General features: G+C 32.0%; 1 protein-coding gene across 1 annotated transcript in view; it reads left to right on the plus strand.

Moving 5' to 3' along the window:
- Positions 1 to 20,776: 20,776 nt before the first annotated feature.
- The window catches only part of LOC149423051 (phospholipase B1, membrane-associated-like), a 37,867-nt gene continuing 36,825 nt past the window's right edge, over positions 20,777 to 21,818 (plus strand). Inside the window, exon 1 of the mRNA XM_089632831.1 lies at positions 20,777 to 21,075. Within this exon, the coding sequence (XP_089488957.1) occupies positions 20,968 to 21,075 (108 nt within the window). The 5' untranslated portion in view covers positions 20,777 to 20,967. The remainder of the gene's footprint in view (positions 21,076 to 21,818) is intronic.

The following is a 21,818-nucleotide window of genomic DNA, read 5'->3' on the forward strand; positions in this document are numbered from 1 at the left end:
CGAGTTGATACCAGGACCCAGTTGATCAGACCGAATATACCTCCATCAACTCCCTCCAATGATAACGTTGCGTCATCGTCCATACCACAAAAAAAAATTGTGATTTTTTTTTTTCCTTAATTCTCCAAGTCTGACACGTCGCGTGTAAATTGTCCATTATTTCAAAAATTGATAGTAAATATCGAATAATTTCTTGTGTCTCCGTTGACATTTACTTAATTGAACTTAATTTCAAAACAATTATCCAAATTGTTATTATGAATGATGATGATGATGATGCCCTTGATTTAGAAATAACAAGACGTTCTTTTCTTGTTTATAAGATAAAAACCTTGATAAATAAGGTAAATAAAAATAAATATATATTTTGTGGCAACCTTAAAAAATTTGTGGCAACCTTGATAAAATATATGTTGCAACCTTGATAAAATATTTATTTCTTTTGCCAGCCCTGGTTTTTCCGTACTATTATTATATTTATATTATTATATTTTTCCGTAGAATATTATTTATTCTCGTATTAAATCCACACGAGATTAAAAAAAAAGAATCACTTTTCAAAATGAAAACAATTACCTAATTAGAATATACATTTTTTATTTGAAATTATTTGCGAAAACGCAACCCATGCTATGAACTAATGGCAATGAACCGACTCCCGTTACTTCGATATGCGTTGTTATTTGTGTATAATAATATTCAGTTTTCAACTGCATTAATAAATAAACATGTTTCAATTTATTATTTAACGGTACCATAAAGGAGGAATGATCCCTAATATTCACACAATACCTTAAAACAACGCACATAAGAAATTCATACAATCATGCGATAACAATTTCACTGCTGTCACTTTTACAGTTATCGGGTTAACATTTAACAAACAAGGTTAACATTTTAGGTTATGTATCAGTGCTCCAAGAGAACAAAATAACCCTAAACCATCCAAAAAAAACACAATCCTGACACATTTATAGCCGTGTTTTAAGTGGGTCGCCAATTGCTACGTATAGTAGTTGCTATGGTTACCTGCTACGTGCAACCTACAATACTCACCAGACATTTCAGGTTATAATAATGAATGTGGAATCACAAACTTTATCCAGTACTGGAAGCGCCAATTCTTGAGGGTCAGATACCCACAAGAATGTTTGTGATCCCAGGGTTCTCAGGGGGTTGGGTTCGAAACCAGAAATGTGTCAGGTTACAATGTGTAATTTAGAGTCAAGGAAAGAAGGTTTAGAGTAACATTAATGTATATTATTTCGAATACAATACAAGTCTATACACTCTACCGTGTGAGTTATAACGAAAACAATATAATAAAAGCCAGATACAAGCTTACCCCCAAGGTTCCGACCACGCTTTATCTATCTAGCTAATTAAGTAACATCCCACTCGAGCTGGAGCAGCACCTCATCAGGCTGAGCTCCAGGGGGCTCCAGACGGAGCAAGAGGAAGAGTCAGTTCCGCCTCCTGGCGACTGTCCGTGGCAGGAAACTGGCAATCTGGCGACTGAGGAAGAGGAATCTGGTGCCCGCGGTCGCATCCGTGTATCCTGGCGAGGATTCCCTTTATGCAAGGAAAAATAGGCCTCCCTACGGCCCTGGTGAAAATGCGGTCGGCGTAGTGCCAAACCGCGAGAAAGAATACCATCCTTAGGCTTCCGGTAACCGGGCACAACATTTCAAGCCACTGGCTTCTTCATCCCATAAAGGATGGGTCGGATTCAAGCAGATCACACGTCTGACTCCGTTTGCGATTCATGATGCCGCGTGGTTACAATATTCGAACGAGCCACGGAACCAATTCCACTATGGAACCTCGTATTTTACTCCATTTATACGACTCTATAAAACTAGACTTCGCCACTCCGATTAAAGGGAAACCATTCCCAAACAATTTCACTCCGGAAAACTGTGACTGTCGTCTGCCGAGAGATCAGGCCCACTCTCTGGTTTCTCTGCAGGCAAGGAAGTGTTTTTGTTTTTTTTCTGTTTCCGCCCGGTACAGATTTTAAATTTTAAATTATGATTCGAAATTTTACCAAAACCAATACCCGCGACAATCGCCCAGTTCCTAACTAGGTTAGAGAATCGGCGAGGATAAATGTGATGATGCAGAATAAATTAATGAATAAAATATTAAAACAAAAGGAGTCTAGCCCTGCATCATAACAAAATATATAGAATATTTTCGGTACGTTCCAGAGTGGAAAATTCTTTCAGACTCGCGCTTAAGTAAGAGCACCATTCAGAATTGAAACGTTGCTTGAAATTGCTTGGACGTGTTTAGCGTCCAGGTCTGAATCGCCAAGTACTTCCACACTTTCCTCTTCCTCATCTCCTTCCTCTCTACACTACCTTCAGCCTCATTGCATACCTTAATTAAGGATGCCATAGTCTTACTAGCTCCAAACGGTTGGGAGCAGTTAGGACTCGAGTGAGGTTTCACATTTAAAAATCGAATGATTAAAATAATCATCGGTTGGTGCAAATCTGGGTTTCAGCCACTGATACGATAAACTAATAGAAGTATATTTTAGTTCGAAAAAAATTTATTGAAAATTTTCAAATATCGCATTTTTTCTAAAACAGAAAATCAATTTAACTGACCCGTCTGCGACTTGCAGTTTCCTTTCAAATCGGTATAGACCACATTTCTAGCAACTTTCTACTCAGTGGCCTGACCAGTGTGTGTACTAATATTTATTAGTGTAACCATTTCTTTAACAAATTATTGTACGTTAATAGCCAAACGTCTTAGCTCGCTTGCCAATTTTACAACTTACACATGCAAATGTGTTGCTATTGTTTTAACTCAATTCAATTTTTTCTTATTTTATTTTATTTGGTTTTACGCCCAGCCAGCATTTCACATGGATTTTTAGAATATAGTTTTTAAAGCATGAAATTACTTTAAACTGATAAGCTGAATATGAAATATTGGTAAAACATGTAACAGTAACATAAAATAATAATATAGAAACTAGAACAATACTACATAAAAGACAAACCATTAGAATTATAATATTTCCAACGTATAGATAACGCTAATAATAATAATAATATTTTATAATAATAATATGCATCCGATTGAGTAGTGTGTGTGTCTGTGGTTGTGTATGTATTTCAGAAGAATGTGAAAATTTTACATTTTGTCTTGCGTTCCTAGTCGGCACATGAAATTCAATAGTGGTAACGATGGCAGGGCTGTCAATTAAGTTTTTACTGACTTTGTATAACACAGCCGTGTCTGAAATAATTCTTCTGTCAAACATCGTTATTAGATGCAATTGATTCATCAAACTGACAAAATCGCCAGTCAACAGAATTGTACCACCTACATGTAGAAGCCCTCTGGGCGTTTAATAAATAAAAAAATATTAATGCATTCAATTGGAATTTTGATCTTAAAATTTACGTACTTAAGAAAATAATGCTGATTTTTTTATATATTTTTAGGGTGATCTTTATACAAAGGGGACAAAACAGGTGAATTATATTCCACTTGACTTCTTACTAATGAAATATAGAGGTTTCTCTTACAATATAAGGACATAAAATGAATTAAAGTTCTACAAAAGAAGGCAAGCATCTTTAGAGCCTCCTTAGTTTTATCGTTAATGTGTGGAATGAACGCCAAGTTATCGTCGAATATTACACCCACGAATTTGCGATACTTGTATTAATATAAATAGCATTCAAACACTATAATATAGAAAATTCGTCAAATCTACTAAACAGAATCGGTACGATAATCTACGTTTTTGACCAATAAAAAAAGTACTCAATAACTATTGTGACTGTGTTTCCCCAAGCTATGAATCTATTTCCGTTGATTGATTTAAAAAACTAACCATTTGAAAACGATTTTTAGACAAATTTATCTAGTGTGTAAGGACAAAACCTTAACTGTTATCGTGGACTGTAGATGAGCTAGCAAAAGCCGACAAACCGGCCATGATATTGATATGAATCTTTTTTAGCATCAATGATGAAAATTTGAAGGCGTTTAATAATCCCACGTAAATAGCAAAGAGAATTGAGTTTGTTACTGTGAATCTACGCTATTGATATTGATATACATAAAGTATATTATATGGTGGAAATAATATCTGTGCTCGATTCTGTTACCGCATCTTTTGCAAGCATTTCCTAAGCTTTTATTGGGGCCATTCGAATGCAACGCGAACCTGCACTATTAATCGCAAGACGTGGGCCACTTGCATCATATTGTGTAGACATTAAGCCTATTAATTTTAAAAAGTTATGGGGTTGCCATATTGACAACTTTCAGAATTAACACTTTTCAAATATGCTAATTACCTGTTTGAATCAGTGAAAAGGACCGCGGCTTGTCTGATTATTATTGATTCGTTATTTCGACAGATCGACTCCAGGGCCGGCCAAACGACGCCTTCCGCCAGTAAAATGTTAACACCCCTAGTCAAAACCTCTAGATGCCTAGATAGGTGATCACTGAAATCAATAATATTCGGATGATGTTGGCTTCTTCTTTAGAATGCTTAATTTCTTATAATATATATATGTAAGTCATCTGTTTTTACTCCTCATTTAATGACAGCCGCTTTTATATCCACACCAAAGTCCTTTACTACAGCCTATTCCTTAACCCACATCACACAGAGGAAAATGACTTTTGCTAATGTATTAAGAATATCCTCAAACTATTGTTAATTCCGGTTAAAAACGGGATTGAATTAACAAGTTTCCCGGTAAACTTTTAGTAAATTACGAATATACAATTATGATGTAGGAACACATTCATGGAAATCCGAATATTTTTGCATTTCGTCATGATAAATTTTTATTTTTATTTTGGTAAGTACAATATTTTTTTACATTTCATAGCTATCCGGTAATGTTGGCCTCACTGGGTGGCTTACCCGTGCTGAGACCTTAATTTTATAATATAAAAAAATAATATACATTATACATTTAAAGAGAATCATATATACCTAATCCGGTGTGTTGGTGAGTGATGTGTGTTTTATATTGGTTTTGTGTGATACGTGTAGATTTTATTATTTTATGTTATGATTACAAAGCTTGTATTTACTGTCATTTAACATTTAAATATATAGATATACTAGTGGATCTCCCGCAATGCTTCGCTATGGCTAATGTATTTCTCGGGTGCCTCCGACTTATTCCACCATTCATTACTGTAAACCACAATGTTACTGTTAAAGAACTACATTACGTCGACTCCGTATCTCATTACGGTGCAGAGATATTTTTTATTAAGTGTTCCTCGGGCGTCCAAAACTTCTTCTATCATTTAAAAATTTCTAAAAACTCCTATCACTAATAACAACAAGCTTTGAAATTTTAAAACTTTGACTACTTTTCAAGTTTTGCGAGCACAAAGATATGCAGACTAAATTTTTATATATTAATATTAGTAACCAGTTAGAATTTATAAGACGTTGTCCTGCCACAGACCGCCGTCTATTTAGATAGGTTAAAATTTTTTGTGGTTGTAGTATTTTTAGATCTCGACAACAGCGCCACCTATTGGGTTCAAATCTATCCTATATTTAAAGCTGGAACCAATCACACGCATTCACAAAATCTCATTGAAATCCGTTTGTCGGATTTGGAGATTAGCGTGACACGTGGTTTTTTTTTTTTTTTAAACTTCCGATTTAGTTGTCCGGGTTAAATCTTCCCCAAAGGAAAAACTTAACCCTTCCACTCACTTTTCCACAAATGATCATCTAGTCAATCAACATTATGTAAGTGCATTATATAAGCAAAATAAATACAAAACAATACAAGAACAACAACACGTCAACTCACCAGAGATCAAATGGGAAAAAAAAAATTCACCGTCTCCAGATATTTTCATATCAGAGGGTTCGGCTCGGTAGTACTTCTAACAGGGCCTATAAATCCTACTGATCCCTCAACATAAATATTTAAAAAACCTTTCGTTATCCTACATGTATTCAAAATGACCGACTTTTGCATCTTTATATATAAATTTTTTGATAGATCTAATACGCCTAAATTTTTAATGAGAGAGCTAGGTATAATGCCAGTAGCCGAAATAACGAATGGTAATATTTTTATAGTCTGAGAATGCCAAATTCTTTTTATTTCGTTTCCTAAATCTGTGTATTTTCTAATTTTTTCATTAACAGATTTTTGAATGTTACAGGAATTTGGAATAGCGACATCAATGATATAAGTTATTTTTTTAATTTTGTCATGTAAAACTATATCGGGTCTATTATGACTAATTGCTCGGTCTGTTAGTATAGTTTTATCATAATATATTTTATAAAATTCGTTTTCTAAAAATGAATTTGGTTCGTATTCATAGTATGGTACTATATTACGGCAGTCAATCAAGTTATGTTTAATTATCAAATTTTGGTGAATTATTTTTAAAACTTGATTGTGCCTAAATGTATACTCGGACGGTGCTAATATAGAACATCCAGATATAATATTATACGTGATCTTGGTGTTATATTCCACGAGAGTCTACAGTTTAACGAACACATCGATGAAATAACAAGCGATGCGATGAGAATACTAGGTTTTATTTTGAGAATGGGAGCAAATTTTAAAAGTATGTCAACATTAAAACATCTGTATTGCTCGTTAGTACGAAGCAAATTAGAATACAATTCCACCGTATGGTCACCGTACTACAAGGTCCATTCTCAATCATTAGAAAAGGTACAAAATAAATTCCTTCGGTACATTAATTTTAAAATGAAAATTCCAATCGAATTTATAAATTACAATAACTTGCTTGCTGAAACTAAACTTCTTAAATTATCTGATAGAAGAGTGTTAATTGATTTGCTATTTTTATTCAAAATTATTAAATCTTTAATTGACAGCCCTAATTTGTTGGAACTTATTTGCATTAATGTTCCTGCTAGGCAAACTCGCAGTAAAGATACTTTTAAATTTAACAAGAACCTCAACACTAATTATTCTATTTTTTCACCAATTCCTAGAATTCACAACCTTGCGAATAAATACTGTGAACTTATAGATATATTTGGTTTTGACAATTTTGTGAGCTTTAAAAGGCAACTTATTTCGATTCTATCGGCTAATAATTAACTTTTATAGCTTTAATAATTTTATTACATCTTCTCCCATTCGAAACCTTTCAAGTAAATTATATCCATATTTGTTTGTTTTTTATTTGCTCTACTATACACTTATAATTGTATGCATATACCTACTAACTACTTTTTATACATAACACTATGTTCCATCTCAGATCTTATTATTTCTTATTCATGTCGATATTGCTAAATTCTATTAGTTTTTGCTTTTTACAGGTGCAACTCTTATTTTGTTATTTTTTTTTTTTTTTTTTTTTTTTTTTAAATCTCTGTTATAATGTTCTTTACCTCACGAGTAAGTTACACTCTAATTTATATTGGTTTATCGATTTGTTAAACACACAATTAATACTGGGTTTAAACACACCCACTTACTTACTTTTTATGTTGAACTTTCTTTTACTTACTATTTCATGCTTGGGTATATTTTATATTGAATCCATCTTATTAGTGTTTTGCTAATTTGCACAAAATTTTATTATATGTGTTGCTTTCTTACAATTAACTCCATTTATCTTCTTATGTTCAATTATTGTAATCAATGTAAATGTATATTTTCATGTAAAAGTCCATTAGGGCGTAAATAAAATAATAAATAAATAAATAATATGTTCTATAGTTTCCGGAAAAGCCAAACATTTTCTACATAAATCATCAATTTGATTTGTATCTTTGATTATATGCTTTCTATAATTTTTAGTATTAATGACTCTATCCTGAATGGCAAGCATAAATCCTTCTATTTCTGCGCTCAACTCTCCAATACTCAACCATTTGTTTGACGAAAATTTGTCAACATATGTTTGGTTGAGATAATTGAAGTGTTTTGCGTGTAAAATTTTATTTGACCAGGAATCTAATAATTCCTGGTTGGGATTTATAAAAATGTTGGCATTCTCATCGTATAAATTTAAAGGTGTAATATTTCTATCTGCTTTGCAAATTATTTCGTGCATTTCTGAGCTATGAGCTTTCCTATGGAAAAAGGTTCTTAGCATTTCTACCTGATTATGTTTTAAAGAAGTTATTTTGACTATACCTCTACCTCCTAAATTTCTAGGTAAATTAACTCGTTCTATAGCTGAATTTGGATGATGGCAATTAAACTTTGTTAGCGTAGTTCTAATTAATCTTTCTAAGTTATCTAAATCTGTATTAGACCATTTAATTATGCCAAATGAGTACGTTAATAGAGGTATTGCCCAAGTATTTATTGCTTTTACTAAATTTTTAGCAGATAGATTGCATTTTAAAATTTTCCTGATCCTAGTTTGAAATTTAATCCTAATATCATTTTTAATACTAGTATGGTCTAATCTATTTGATTGTGGGTATCCTAAATATTTATAAACCTCATCCCTTTTCATACTAGTAATTTGAAAATTTCTAAATATACTCTCGTCCAGAGATATTTTTTAATGTACTTATTTAAATAAATATTCCAGATTCAATTTTTCGCATTCTCCCAACATCCATTCATAACAGCTGAAAATGTTGCTTGGACAATGTACAGAGATTTGCATGCATAAAACTCGGCTATAATCCGTTTCAAGTTCTCCTAGTTGTAAACTGAACAAGTTCTCACGTTGAATACGAATATTGTCTGATATACATCATTACTTTCTTACGGTCTGGCCTGAAGGACGTGAATTATTAAATATCGGTCCAACAAACTCACAAAATAAAGTCGTCCCATTAATCTAATAAATTTGATAATATTTCATCATAACCTTTTGGCTCGATTTATGATCCAAAGGAGAAAAAAAAGAAACATTTTCAAAGTGGTTTTAAAAGCGGTCGGCCGTGATCCGGGCGTTAAATTACCGGTTTTTATGTAATGTTACAATATCAATTATTGATTACAAATAGTTCAATAAATTATTGGTTTAACCAGATAGTTAAATCTAACGTGAATACCAAACATTGCATTTTATCAAACGATATAAAGTATATATCTTACTGTGCCCTACTTGAAATTCTTCCTTCTCTTAAATTTTACTAAGCAAACGGGTATCTTTGCAATACTTAAAACATGCGCTGTTCTCACGAATAAAATTGTTGTTTTAATTTATTGATTTTTGAAAGCGTATTAAAAATGTTCAAAGAATAAGAAAATAGAAAAAGTCATATAAAATAAAAGCTTTCACAGGTAATTATCACATTGTGGTTATGCATAATTATAATTTGAACAAAATATTTTTTTTTCAAAGATTTGCAAAGTTGATGATTGATGGCTGAACCGAAACTGTATTTATATTGTATTGCATTGTACTACCCCTACATATATTATGGAATACACTCTTATTGTTATTATTATTTATTATTACTATTAAATATCCCACTAGAAGACTTATAATATCATTTCTTATTAAACACTCTAAAAATACACACATTGGAAGACAGGCGTAAAATAAACGACTTAACTTATATATTCAAGATTCTAAACTCTAAATTCGACTGTTGCGAACTTCTGCCTCTCATAAACTTACTAATACCTACAATAACAACACGACAAAATACACTATTCCACTGCAACACACATAAGCAAAATTACTTTGCGAACTCACTAAATGGAAGTTATATTTTTGTAAACCAGTCAAATCGCTGTATTTCTTAATCTCTGTTCTTGTTATTTTTAATTTTGTTTCTTTCATATATTATTTTTTAATGTAATTTTATTTTTATTATTTCTTTCTTATGTTTCAAAACTGTCATTAAAATTGTACCACCCACATGTAAAAGCCCTCTGGGCGTTAAATAAATAAATAATTATATACTCAATAAAGTGGCAACCAAACAAATTAGAAAAGAAGAAGATTGTTAATAACGAGACTTTCTCAGAACCCTTTGCCTATCAAGGAACGCACATTTGTCAACTCTGCCATACTAACCAAAATACGGTTAAAGAACCTAGCGAGGTCTAAATTATCAAATATTGTCCACGCCTTGCATTTGCTTTAGGAAAAACGTGCATACACTCAGAGATCGAAACATGAATTGATCAAAGCAAAGTTTGAATATTTTGAGTAATAAAATTTCATGATCAACACGATCACGGAAAAATCCTTTTTTTTATTTGACAAATTATAATTAATAGATAACAAAATAGGGCCAAGGACACTTCCTTGGGTAACTCCGAAGCTGATTGGTACTGGTAAATGATTTGCTTGGAATTTAATTCGTTTCCTCCAAGAGTGTGTGCTCTGCAATATTCATTTTCATTCCGATGATTATTTGCCACTTCTAATTTATCACAAACCTAGGTGTAAGGTTTAGCCAGCGTTAGCAATGTAAAGCGCCTCAGTTTCTAGGAAAATGTTATAGCATTTCACAGGTAAGTTAAGGGAAAGACGGACAGCCAAACAACTCGGTCTTGGCACGCAAGGACAAAAAATATAGTTTTAACGTACAATTATAATAAGTTTAATAGTTAATTCTTTAAGTTTTTTAGTTCCAAAAAATGATGGATACCCTGAAGAACCAACTGTAAAATATGAAGAGCAAAGACGAAGGTCGGATTGTTTTCTCGGCCTGCAAGACCTAGTGCCCGTAAGAATTATGATTTTTGTATAAATGCATTGTCCGAAAGGCGTGCAAGATGGATCGGCCATATTATACGACAAGAAGGCATAGTATATCACGACGAAATGCAAAAACATTCGGATTTTCACGTACACGTGTTCCGGCATCATGAGAATATTATCTGCAATCTCGTTTTTTAACTAGAATTACCAATAATTTGAGATTCTTAATTGACTAGCAATAGTCATTTTTCTAAGTAGGATCAATAAAAAGTACAAAAAGTGAAGCGCAACTTTTCTTATAGTGAATTATTTTTGGGGTATTATGCCGTATTTATGATCTTTCTTTAGCCAACGTTCGGACAGAATTACAGTGTCCATTATCAGGGCAGATGTGTAATCGAAGATTGTGGTGAAGTGTGTGCTTATAATTTGTAGATGCTATACCGTATTTGCCAGCTCTAATCCTCTAAGAGCTATTATTACAGTATTTAAATATGTTTTGTATGCTTTTGTTGATCACCTTGAATCGCCACATGCGACGAATCTGTCAACATCGGTGTAAGATAATATTGCTTATATAATTATAACATTTTGTTTATTGTAAAAAATATGCATTGATTAACCATTAAAACCTACACATTCATGTGATGACATTACAAAGTAACATCTCCAATATAGACTGATACACGAAAACAACATTTCCTTCAGAGTGTGAATTATTCACTTTCTTTTGTTGAGTTATTACACTGACATACTATTTTAATAACCATTAGAGCTTTATTTATACATAACTTCGTAACATTACGGACGAGTACCCGGCGTTCGCGCGGGGTTAAGAATGGTTTAAAGTAACGGCCACCGTGGTGGAGACGTGAGGCACTCGACTAGTAATCCGAAGGTCGCGGGTTCAAATCCCGGCTATAATTTTATTTGACGAATTTTGTGTTATTTCACAATTTATTCATGAAAAATAATATATATATATATATATAGTAATAATAGTAGGAAGATACTCCCAGTATCGCCCTGGTGTAAGACCACCATTCCCATTTGAATTCCCACCTTCCCCTTTCCCATCTCTTTCTTCTCCCGACTACCTTCGGCCTAACGACATAACCCAATTGCGGATGCTATAGTCTCACTGGCTCCTGACGGTTGGGAGTAGTGCGGTATTCACATTAAAAAAGTTTGAGGTTGTGCATTCTAGTGTACCTGAAAACTGGGTGTAGTTTTAAGACAGAAATAATACTAAGAATCGAAATTTATTTTTTTTAATATGTGTTTCGGACGTCCTCGGCTTCTTCTACCTTTCTCTTCCACAACGTATATTCTCCCTACACCCTTTTCTTCATTCATCACATACGCCTCATTTTACAATAAATAAGTACTAGATTCCCTGATCGTGTCATATCTTCCTCAGGCGTCCCCGACTTTATGATTATTAATATCTTAATCAGCTTAACATCTATTCAAATCATATCTCAGCAACAAAAAGCAATTCGTTAGCATCAATAATCAAAATAGCAACCACCTACCAATAAACTATGGAGTTCCGCAAGGATCCATACTAGGACCACTTCTGTTGGAAATTTATATAAATGATATCTCCCAATTAGATTTAAACGGTGATATTTTTTTATATGCAGATGAAACTGCAATTTTCTACTGGGGTAAAGATTTAAACATCTTATTAGAAAATGCACAGAGTGACTTAGACAAAATTAATAGTTGGCTCCAATCAAATATCCTAACAATGAATGTTAAAAAAACAGGATACATGATTTTAAGCTCAACTCGTAAAATAATTTCTCCTCATGTACCCTCAAAAATTGAATATAACAACCTGCAAATCCTGATACAGGAGAAATATCTTGGGCTGTGCATTGATAAACACCTAACTTTTAAACAGCATATTCAAGATATTAAAGATAAAATCACCCTCTTAATTAGCGTATTCAGCCGGATATCATATCTGTTACCAAATAAAATTAAAAAGGTCTATATTATAGCCTCGTACACTCACATATAAATTAGTTGATTGAAATCTGGGGAAATACATGTGAAACATATATAAATGAACTACAGGTAACACAAAACAAAGTAATTTCATTTCAAACCTAGAAAATCAACAAAAAAATTATATAGAAACAAAACTATTAAAATTAAGAAAATTATATGAATATAATACATGTCTCCTTATTTACAAAATAAATAATAAACTCATACATACAAATACAGAACTCATTAAAACGTCCCAAGTACACACACACTTTACACGGTAACACGATAAAATACATTTAAACACCATTACTCATTATGGTGAGCAATCTATTAGTTACGAGGGGAGCAACATATATAATTGCCTCCCAGACGAAATTAAAAATGAAAAAAGTATAGGTACATTTAAAAAAAATTGTTCAGTTTTATGCTCAATCAACAAAACAATGAAAGTGAATAATATCGTTGTGTAATATATTTATGTGTAATGTGTTCGTTATTTCTAGTTAAATAAGTGAAAAATGTAATTTTCTTTTATCTAGAATAAAAATATTAAAAAAACATACTCCTCTTTAATTAATCCACAAACATTGACTTTTTAAGAAAATTAAATTAACTATGACGAAGAATTTCATAACAAAATTTTCATACCAATCAATGTTCAAACATATTGCAATCGTTGCCTGTACATTTCGTTTCTTAGCACTAATGTAACCTTTTGCGGCTTACGGTGACCTCTTAGGGCAAGTTTAAGTATACCATATTGTTAGTGTTAAAAATCTACGTTTAACAGACCTTAATTCGACTCCGTATCTCATTCCATTGCAGAGAAAGAAAAAATGAAACAATATTACAAACAAACAATGGTAAAAACTATAATAATCTTCATATTTCAAAGCCAATGTCTTCTTGTTAAAAATAAACTTGTTAATTTTCATTATCCTGACGAAGAAGTCATTGGCTTTGAACCATGTAGATAATTATTGAATTATATTGATAAATATTGAAAAAAACAATTTGTGATTTGAGATAATATAAATGAAAAAAAAATTTAACCACTTTATAATAAAGTTATTTTTAATTTAAAGTGGTATATACAAAGTATAACATCTTCATATAATTAATATGACATCACAGAGTAACCTTTGCAACTATTGAAGAAGTTGTATATTTTATGTTAAGCAAACAAATAATTCCTCACGGCATTAATAAATAAAAAAATTTTGTACGTCACGCAAGCATGAAAAAACTTACGAACAAGTAGAAGCTTCTACCCAGAAAAGGTGTTTTCTGCATAACTTGTTGCGTAATAAATTTCGATAGTTATATTTCTCTCAACCAAATGATGAGAGGCTGTATAGATTTGTTTGGATATTCTAAAACGCCAAGAGTAATTATTATTACTTAACATTTGAACTTGGCACAAAGTATCTCCATAAAACACGATTGTTAGTTTTACCTAATGTTTATTAACTTACTTTTAATAATCTCAAAGGGCATCAACTGATATACCGATTAAATTTGAAATATTGCGTAAACATACTTGTTATGTAGCTCTCCAATATCATCCGTTGTTGTTCATCTTGATCACATTGCGCAAAATCGTCATTTGTCCTTTTTTATTCGTCTTGGATGTGGAATTGGATGCGGAATTCCAAGTTCATATATTCTCAAGAAATAGGTACTATGTTAATCGTGATACATACCAATTAATACAATGTATAACAATGGATGATATTGGAGAGCTACATAACTACGTAAAAACGCGTGTTATGTAGCTCTCCAATATCATCCATTGTTGTTCATTTTGATAACATTGTGCAACATCGTCATTCGTCCTATTTTATTTGTGTCGGATGTGGAATTGGATGCGGAATTCCAAGTTCATATATTCTCAAGAAATAGGTACTATGTAAATCGTGATACATACCAATTAATACAATGTATATACATTTCGCTAAACATCCATAGAATTAAACACATAATATGAGCTTGTATTACAAAATATCAGAACTCATTTTAACATAAACAATTGATTTTTTTAGTTTTTAAAGTATTATGCAAATGAAATATTCGGAATTCTACATTGATTCTAATGACATAATTATGCGGGATGAGAAAGGTCTCACACAAAACACATCTCCGATGCCAAGCGGGGCCGTTGTAGAAAAATCATACACCGCACAATGGTCTCGCAACCTTATTTTGCAAGCTGGTCAAAAATGTAAACCAAATGGATATACTTAAATAATCGGTTAGTAGCTAAGTGGTCAAATGCGTAGGGTCCCCATCCAAGCGGCAAAGGTTAAACCCTGTGGATTAAAAACTAAATCAAAGAGTAAAAAATAGTAACTATATGAAAGAACTAATTTATTTAAAAAAATAAAACAAACAATTTGAAAACATCATTTTCATTTTGTATACCTATTGCCGACCAGGTTTCACTATTACCGTAGCTTCTTCAGGGCATTAAAGTCAAAAATAAAAATTCCGATTCAATGAACTTTGGAAATGCTTTGAATTCACGTGTCATTTTCTAAATTGGAATTAATTCTGTAAAGATACCAGCAAAGCGATTAAGTACCTACCTGAAGTATAAAAATATTTTAAAGAAAATGATGAGCAACTGGGCCTAACCATCAACGTCAATAAAACAAAATGGATGAAATTTGGACGACTAGATCACTCTGAATCAGTGATACAGTTAAATGGTTGCAATGTCGAAAAGGTCGAAAGATTTAGATACCTCGGCAGTATTCTCACGGAGACTCTTGACCCAGATGTAGAGGTTAGGTGCAGAATTGAAGCAGCAAGAACTGCGTTCATTAAAATGAAATCCCTCTTCTGCAATGATAATATCAGTTTAAAACTAAGGCAGAGAATTCTAAAATGTTATGTGTGGTCGGTCTTGTTGTATGGATGTGAAATATGGACCTTGAAAGTAAATACCATGAACAGGTTAGAGGCTTTTGAAATGTGGCTTCACCGGAGAATACTCAAAGTCCCATGGACCGACGTGATCACCAACACAGAAATTCTCAGGCGGGCTAGAGCAAAGAAAGATAGAGGGTCGCAGAGGGCCTGGTAGGAGACAAATGTCTTGGCTGCGAAATATACGAGAGTGGACCGGCAGTAGAAGTGTGGAGGAGCTATTCCGGGCAGCGCAAGACAAAGAGACATTTTCTAGAGTGATCGCCAACGACGGGGGAACTGATACGGCACATAAAGAAGAAGAAGAAAGAAAATGATTTAATTATTATTATCACAATTGGAATTCGGACAATTTGTCTGAATTCAGAATATGAATAATATTTTATTACTTTAATAACTAATACAAATATTTCACGGGTCTGCGTATTTCAGTACTGTACCATATCAAATAATTGTATCAATTAAAAATGATTTTTTAAAATTTGAATATTCATAATATTATATTTTTGCCCAGCTAAAGTGCGATTTGGACGATTGTGCTGGCTCATTCTCGACCGAAGGTTCTCTAATGACCAGGAAGATACGCCACCGACGATATTATTCATTTGAAATCTTCATCACGACTTTCGAAGTACTTTATAATAATATTATGTCGAAGTAGGACTTCGTTTGCTTACGCACAACATAATACAAAAACTCTCAACGTGTGTCATACCCAATATTACGTATGTTTTGTTAGAACAGATTTTCGTTTTTAAATGTCCTATATTTGCGAGTTTGACATTAGGTATGATAGATTTTTTTAATATGTTGATGATAAAACAAAGATACATAACTGGATTAATTAGAAGAAGTATTTAGCTGGGACTTCATTATTTTCTTGTATTATTTATTTCAAAATAAATTTTATTATTTTTTTTTTTTTAAATAAAAAGTACGACTTTCGTGCAACAGGTTCACCCCTTGCTCTTATTCAAAAGGATCCCCTAAAATTATTGAATTATGAAAAAAAAAAGTATTTTTTTATTCAAAATGGAGACGTAACGACAAATGGGTTTAGTTATTCTAAGTGACTAGATGTGAATGAATTTATTTATTCTATACTTACGGTATAGTTATATATATACCTACTTCCCAACTTTCTTATTTCTAGCTCAACATACATTATTCCAACGGTTCCATCAGTTAATGTTAGTTGCTATATTAAATGAATGAAAAATAAGAATGTTAACTAAAAGCTTAATTTCGTCTGCGAATCAGTAATTCAATTATGTAATTTATGTTACTACTAGCTTTGTAATAACTTAATCTTGTAATAGCGTTTGTTCACAAATTTAGTTCTAATTCGATAAACATTTTCACATAATAGAACAATGAAGCATCTAAATCTCTTTCAGATGAAATTTCACATATCTCCCACCCGATTAAAATTAACTTAAGGTATATCTTATAATGTAAGCCCATTATTATTGATTCTACGAGTATTTATCATAATTGTACTAATGCGATAATTTTGTCGGATTGTTTTAAGAAGCCAATAAAACCCAGTAAATGTTTTCAGTTATTAAGAAATACTGATAAAATAAACTTAAGATTTTATTGTGAACCTTCCTTACTAAAATCTAATGTTTATTGTGAACCTTCCTTATAAATATCTAATGTTTACTGTGAACCTTCCTTACCAACATCTGATGTTTACTGTAAATCATTCTTACCAACATCTAATGTTTACTGTGAACCTTCCTTACCAAAATCTAATATTACAACTCACAAATTGAATTCAATAACTCGCTTTTATTTCGATGAATATTATTGAGTGTGTTAGCTACTTGCGAAGGCTGCCTACATTTAAAAATGGTCCAAAGAATTTGAAAGTCAATCGAATAACAGGGTCTAAACAACAACAAAATAGTGCGAATATTACACGGCAAATTTCATTGCGTGTTATTTGTAGATTTTAACGTTATCCACTATAGAATAAACGTTACACATTCCATTTTTTTTACCTTACACTTACACGTACTGAAAATTTCTACGAAATCTTTATTATAAATGTTTATGGTTTTATAGGACGATTTAAAATACTTGTTGTTTTTAATTTTCTTCCAAGTGCATTAATTGAGTATTACATAGAACGAAAGAAAATGGAATCACTTGCAATTATATTTCTCTGGCGATGATAAACGTGAAAATTACATTTCTGTGTAGAATATCGGTAAACATCAAATTTTCCATTAGATATGGGTTTCACAATTTGAACCGTTTTTGTTTAGTATAAAGTTAATATTATTTAAACAACATAATAAAAGAACATACTTATTACGAATTTGCCATTTACTCGTATGTTGTTACTGATCCACGACCGCAGAATTCATTGGCCACTCGTTCGCAAATTATGTTATATATTGTTTAATGAATCTTCTCTTTTTCATGATAATATATTATATTGTTTGATTAAGTCATTATATTTGACAGCACTGCATTAATATTACCTATTAACCATTTATTTTAATTGACGTTTGACAGATTTATCACCCTCCAATGACAGCACATAATCGGCCTTTGACGGCCTTCATGGCTCCAGGCTCTCGACTAGCAAGTCGAAAGTCGCAAAATTTTTTTCATTATTTTAATTTGTGTTTTTTCACAATTTAAAATATAATGTTAAGTATACTTGCATGTACGTTTCAGCGTGAAAGATACTCTTAGTATCGCCCTGGTTTAAGACCACCATTAAGATTTGAAACGTAGCTTGAAATGGCTTTAGCCGTGTTTGGTGACCAGATCTGAATAGCCAGGTACTCTCTCACCGTCTTTTTTTTCCCATCTTTTTACCCTTCCCACTGCTTTTAGCCTCACAACATATAACGAATTTGTGATGCCATAGTCTCACTGGCTCCAGACGGTTGGGAGCACTCTTGTGCAATGTTCACATAAAAAATATTATTTTATCACCCTGTACACAGATACGTTGCAATCGGTGACTATTTGAAAATCTACGGTGCATCTATGTAGGTAAAAAAAGTAAGTGTCATGATGCCAATTTAAACTAACAAGCGAATAACGCAGTATTTATATTACAAACATGTTAAGAAAACAGATATTTGTTTTTATAATACTAAATTATTCCGAGAAATAGAAATCGAAATTATTCCATTTTTATAACTTTTTGATAGCAAGTTTCGTTATATATGAGAATCCACTGCAGACATATTATGATTTAATAGAGTCAAAAAGGAGTTCGGTGGTTCGTTAGTTGATCCTGAGTTACGCGGTTCATTCATAAGTTCCTTTCTTTGTATGGATGCAACAAAAACTACATTAAATTCAATCATTTTTAAATATTTATTGCGGAAAAACTTTTATGTACACATTCTGTCATTCTCCGCTTGTATGTACACATTGTACAATTCTGTCATTGTCCGCTTGTGTGTACACATTCTGTTGTCCTTATTTTAATATTTTTTTTTTTTTCATGAACATACCTACGTCATCCGCCTCATTAGACATTTTATTTTCTAAGTCGAAAACCTACCCATTTATGTATTCTCTCTTTTATATTAACCCTTAGAAGACGACTTATATTTTGTTAATATTTCAAAGCCAAATATAATATTGATAATTATATTTGAAATAATTGACAGGCAATGTCAACGTTTTACTTAGGAATTTTCATGGATAATATTGAAATGTGTTCAAAACTTCTAAAACCTAGCTCTATACACTTCACATTGCAGTGCACCTGAAAGTAGTCATGATTTCAATGAACTGTTATTGTAGTTGATCGTATCCCAAGGGTTAACAGGTCATTGAGGTGTTTGTACACACCAAACTTATACGAAATATGTAGGTAGATGATTAATGGCCGATCTAGTCTCTAAAATAATGGACTTATATCACAATGAATTTATGAAAATTTACAAATTACAGTGTGCGAAATTATGAAATATTTTATTTCCCAAGAGAGGAGCGTCGTAGTCGGTCGTGGTCATATCGAGCTCAACTTCTCAACTAAACTAAAACAAAATAGCTGTCTACTTTCTAGTTTTACAACAATTTATATTTAAGAACGCACGTTTGAATGTATATGTGCACACCGATAGTGGTTAAAAAAATTTCAATATGGTAATATTATTTAGACAGTAATATCAGTGATTCAAAATAATTCCTTCGCGAAATCAATAGAAACGAATTTTCGTAGCCAGGCGAATGTTGCAACACCGAATATTTATGACCGAAATGTAATAAAGTGTTTTTTTGCTAAGTTGCATAATTATCAACCTCGGCTATTAATATTTGTAAAAAAAACGATTGCATTTATTTCTGTGTTATCAGATGCAACTATGACATGTAACATATCATTAACGTTTTTATTAATTACAAGGTGTTAGATTGATAGATTGTGACATCAAACTTCATGCCTGGTTTGATTAGGACCATGGACTCCTTTCTTTCCTTCACGATTGAGACGCATTATGAACAGACTATTCACAAAGACGAGCTTGTGATTGAATCGATTTGTTGATTTCAAGCTGATCCGAGCGGGATACATCTTACTTAACCGACAAAACCGAGGTAGGTATTACGTCACGCGTCCCCCGACAGAGTTCAATCGTTTTGGCGGGCTTTCAAAATGCATAATTTAAGCATGAAAAAGATATACAAAAAATAACATATAAACCATGGACTCTACCAAAACCTTTTTAGACTTTCACATGAATATTCTCCCTAATGTATATAATATTATATGTGCTTCTTTTGTCTTTGCGTCACTGATTTTTTATTCATGTATTTAATATTTATCATTTCGTGTTGTATTTATTGTTTAAATGGTTAGTACAAATGTTGTTTAGCGCTTTCTCCGTCGGTTAGATTTCAGCGCCATTTGGAATTGAAATATGAACGTTTCTTTGAACACACATACTTAGGTTGGGTTGTTTTACAGAATGTGAACAATTCGTGAAAATTTCAACGTTCATTTTCGGGTTCTGTGAAACTTCTATTCAAGTTCTGTTGTTACATAATTATTGGCTAGTTGCTTGACAGAACTGAAACAATAGCAGGATTGCAAAAATTCTTCTTATCAGAACATGAAAATTAACTTTGAAATTTGAAGAATTGTTCAAATATTCACTTATATCAATAATTGTATGATTAATACTTTCGAATTTTGTTTTCAGATAATGTCTTTTTAAGAAGAAGAGCGGGAAGAACGCCGAATCCATGGAAGTGTGTGACGAAGTAGATTTAAAATAACACTTCTGTGATTATTTTTGTGTGAAAAAAAACCTTAAAAATAAACTTTTAATAGAGTTAAAGCTTTAGTAATTGATGCACTGAAGTTCTAGTCAAAGAGAAATTGAGAGAGAGTAAAGTAAATATTTATATAATATTAAGATGGAAAATCTACGCAAATCAAGAAGCACAGTTGTGTTGGTGATATTCTTATGTTTGGTGTCAGGACAGGAAGATAAAAGTTCATCAGAACCAGAAGTAAATGATGAGGTAATGTACAAAATTTACACATTTTTAACTAAGTTTTCTAAAACAAATAGGAATTATATGAAGCCATTTTTGAACGGTCGTCATGCAAACATTTTCTATTTTGTAAATTTGTAAACGACATTTTTGATATGGTTACTCAGTTTGTAATTACGTGAAATGTACTTTTTTGATATCAACCCTATTTTAATTAATATACTTTCTTAAGCAAAGCAATCGACCTAGTTTCATCCTTGCATAAAAGTAAAAATCAATGAAGAAAAAAATGTGCTACTCGGGTATAAAACCTACAAATTCTTGATTCAAACTCAAATACTAAGACCATTTCGCTATAGATGTCAAAAAATATGGTAACCACCTACCTACAATTAAATATTAACGTTAGCTTTTGTTATATTAGTGCTAAATTATTATATTTATATCACATGTTTTTAAAAGCTACTATGGGCGTGGAATATAAATAAATCAATTATGTAAACATACGAAGTTAACTTAATTTGTCTTAATCAGAAAGGCGAAAAATATTTGATCTTCTTTTATTGTATAAAATGATTATTAATTCTATGTTTGACAGCCCTGATATTATAAGTTTGCTGTCACTACATGAACCTCCCAAACATACTAGATGGAATATTTTATTTCACAACAATAACTTTGTATTCGATTCAGTTATCGAGAGGGTTTATAGGCTGGGCGATGAGTTTATGGATGGCGCTGATATTTTTGTTCTAATTCTAGACCCGTAC

Source organism: Hesperophylax consimilis, chromosome 6 (assembly GCF_061612785.1).
Source record: "Hesperophylax consimilis isolate HC1 chromosome 6, BYU_Hcon_1.0, whole genome shotgun sequence".
NCBI classification, from domain to species: Eukaryota; Metazoa; Arthropoda; class Insecta; order Trichoptera; family Limnephilidae; genus Hesperophylax; species Hesperophylax consimilis.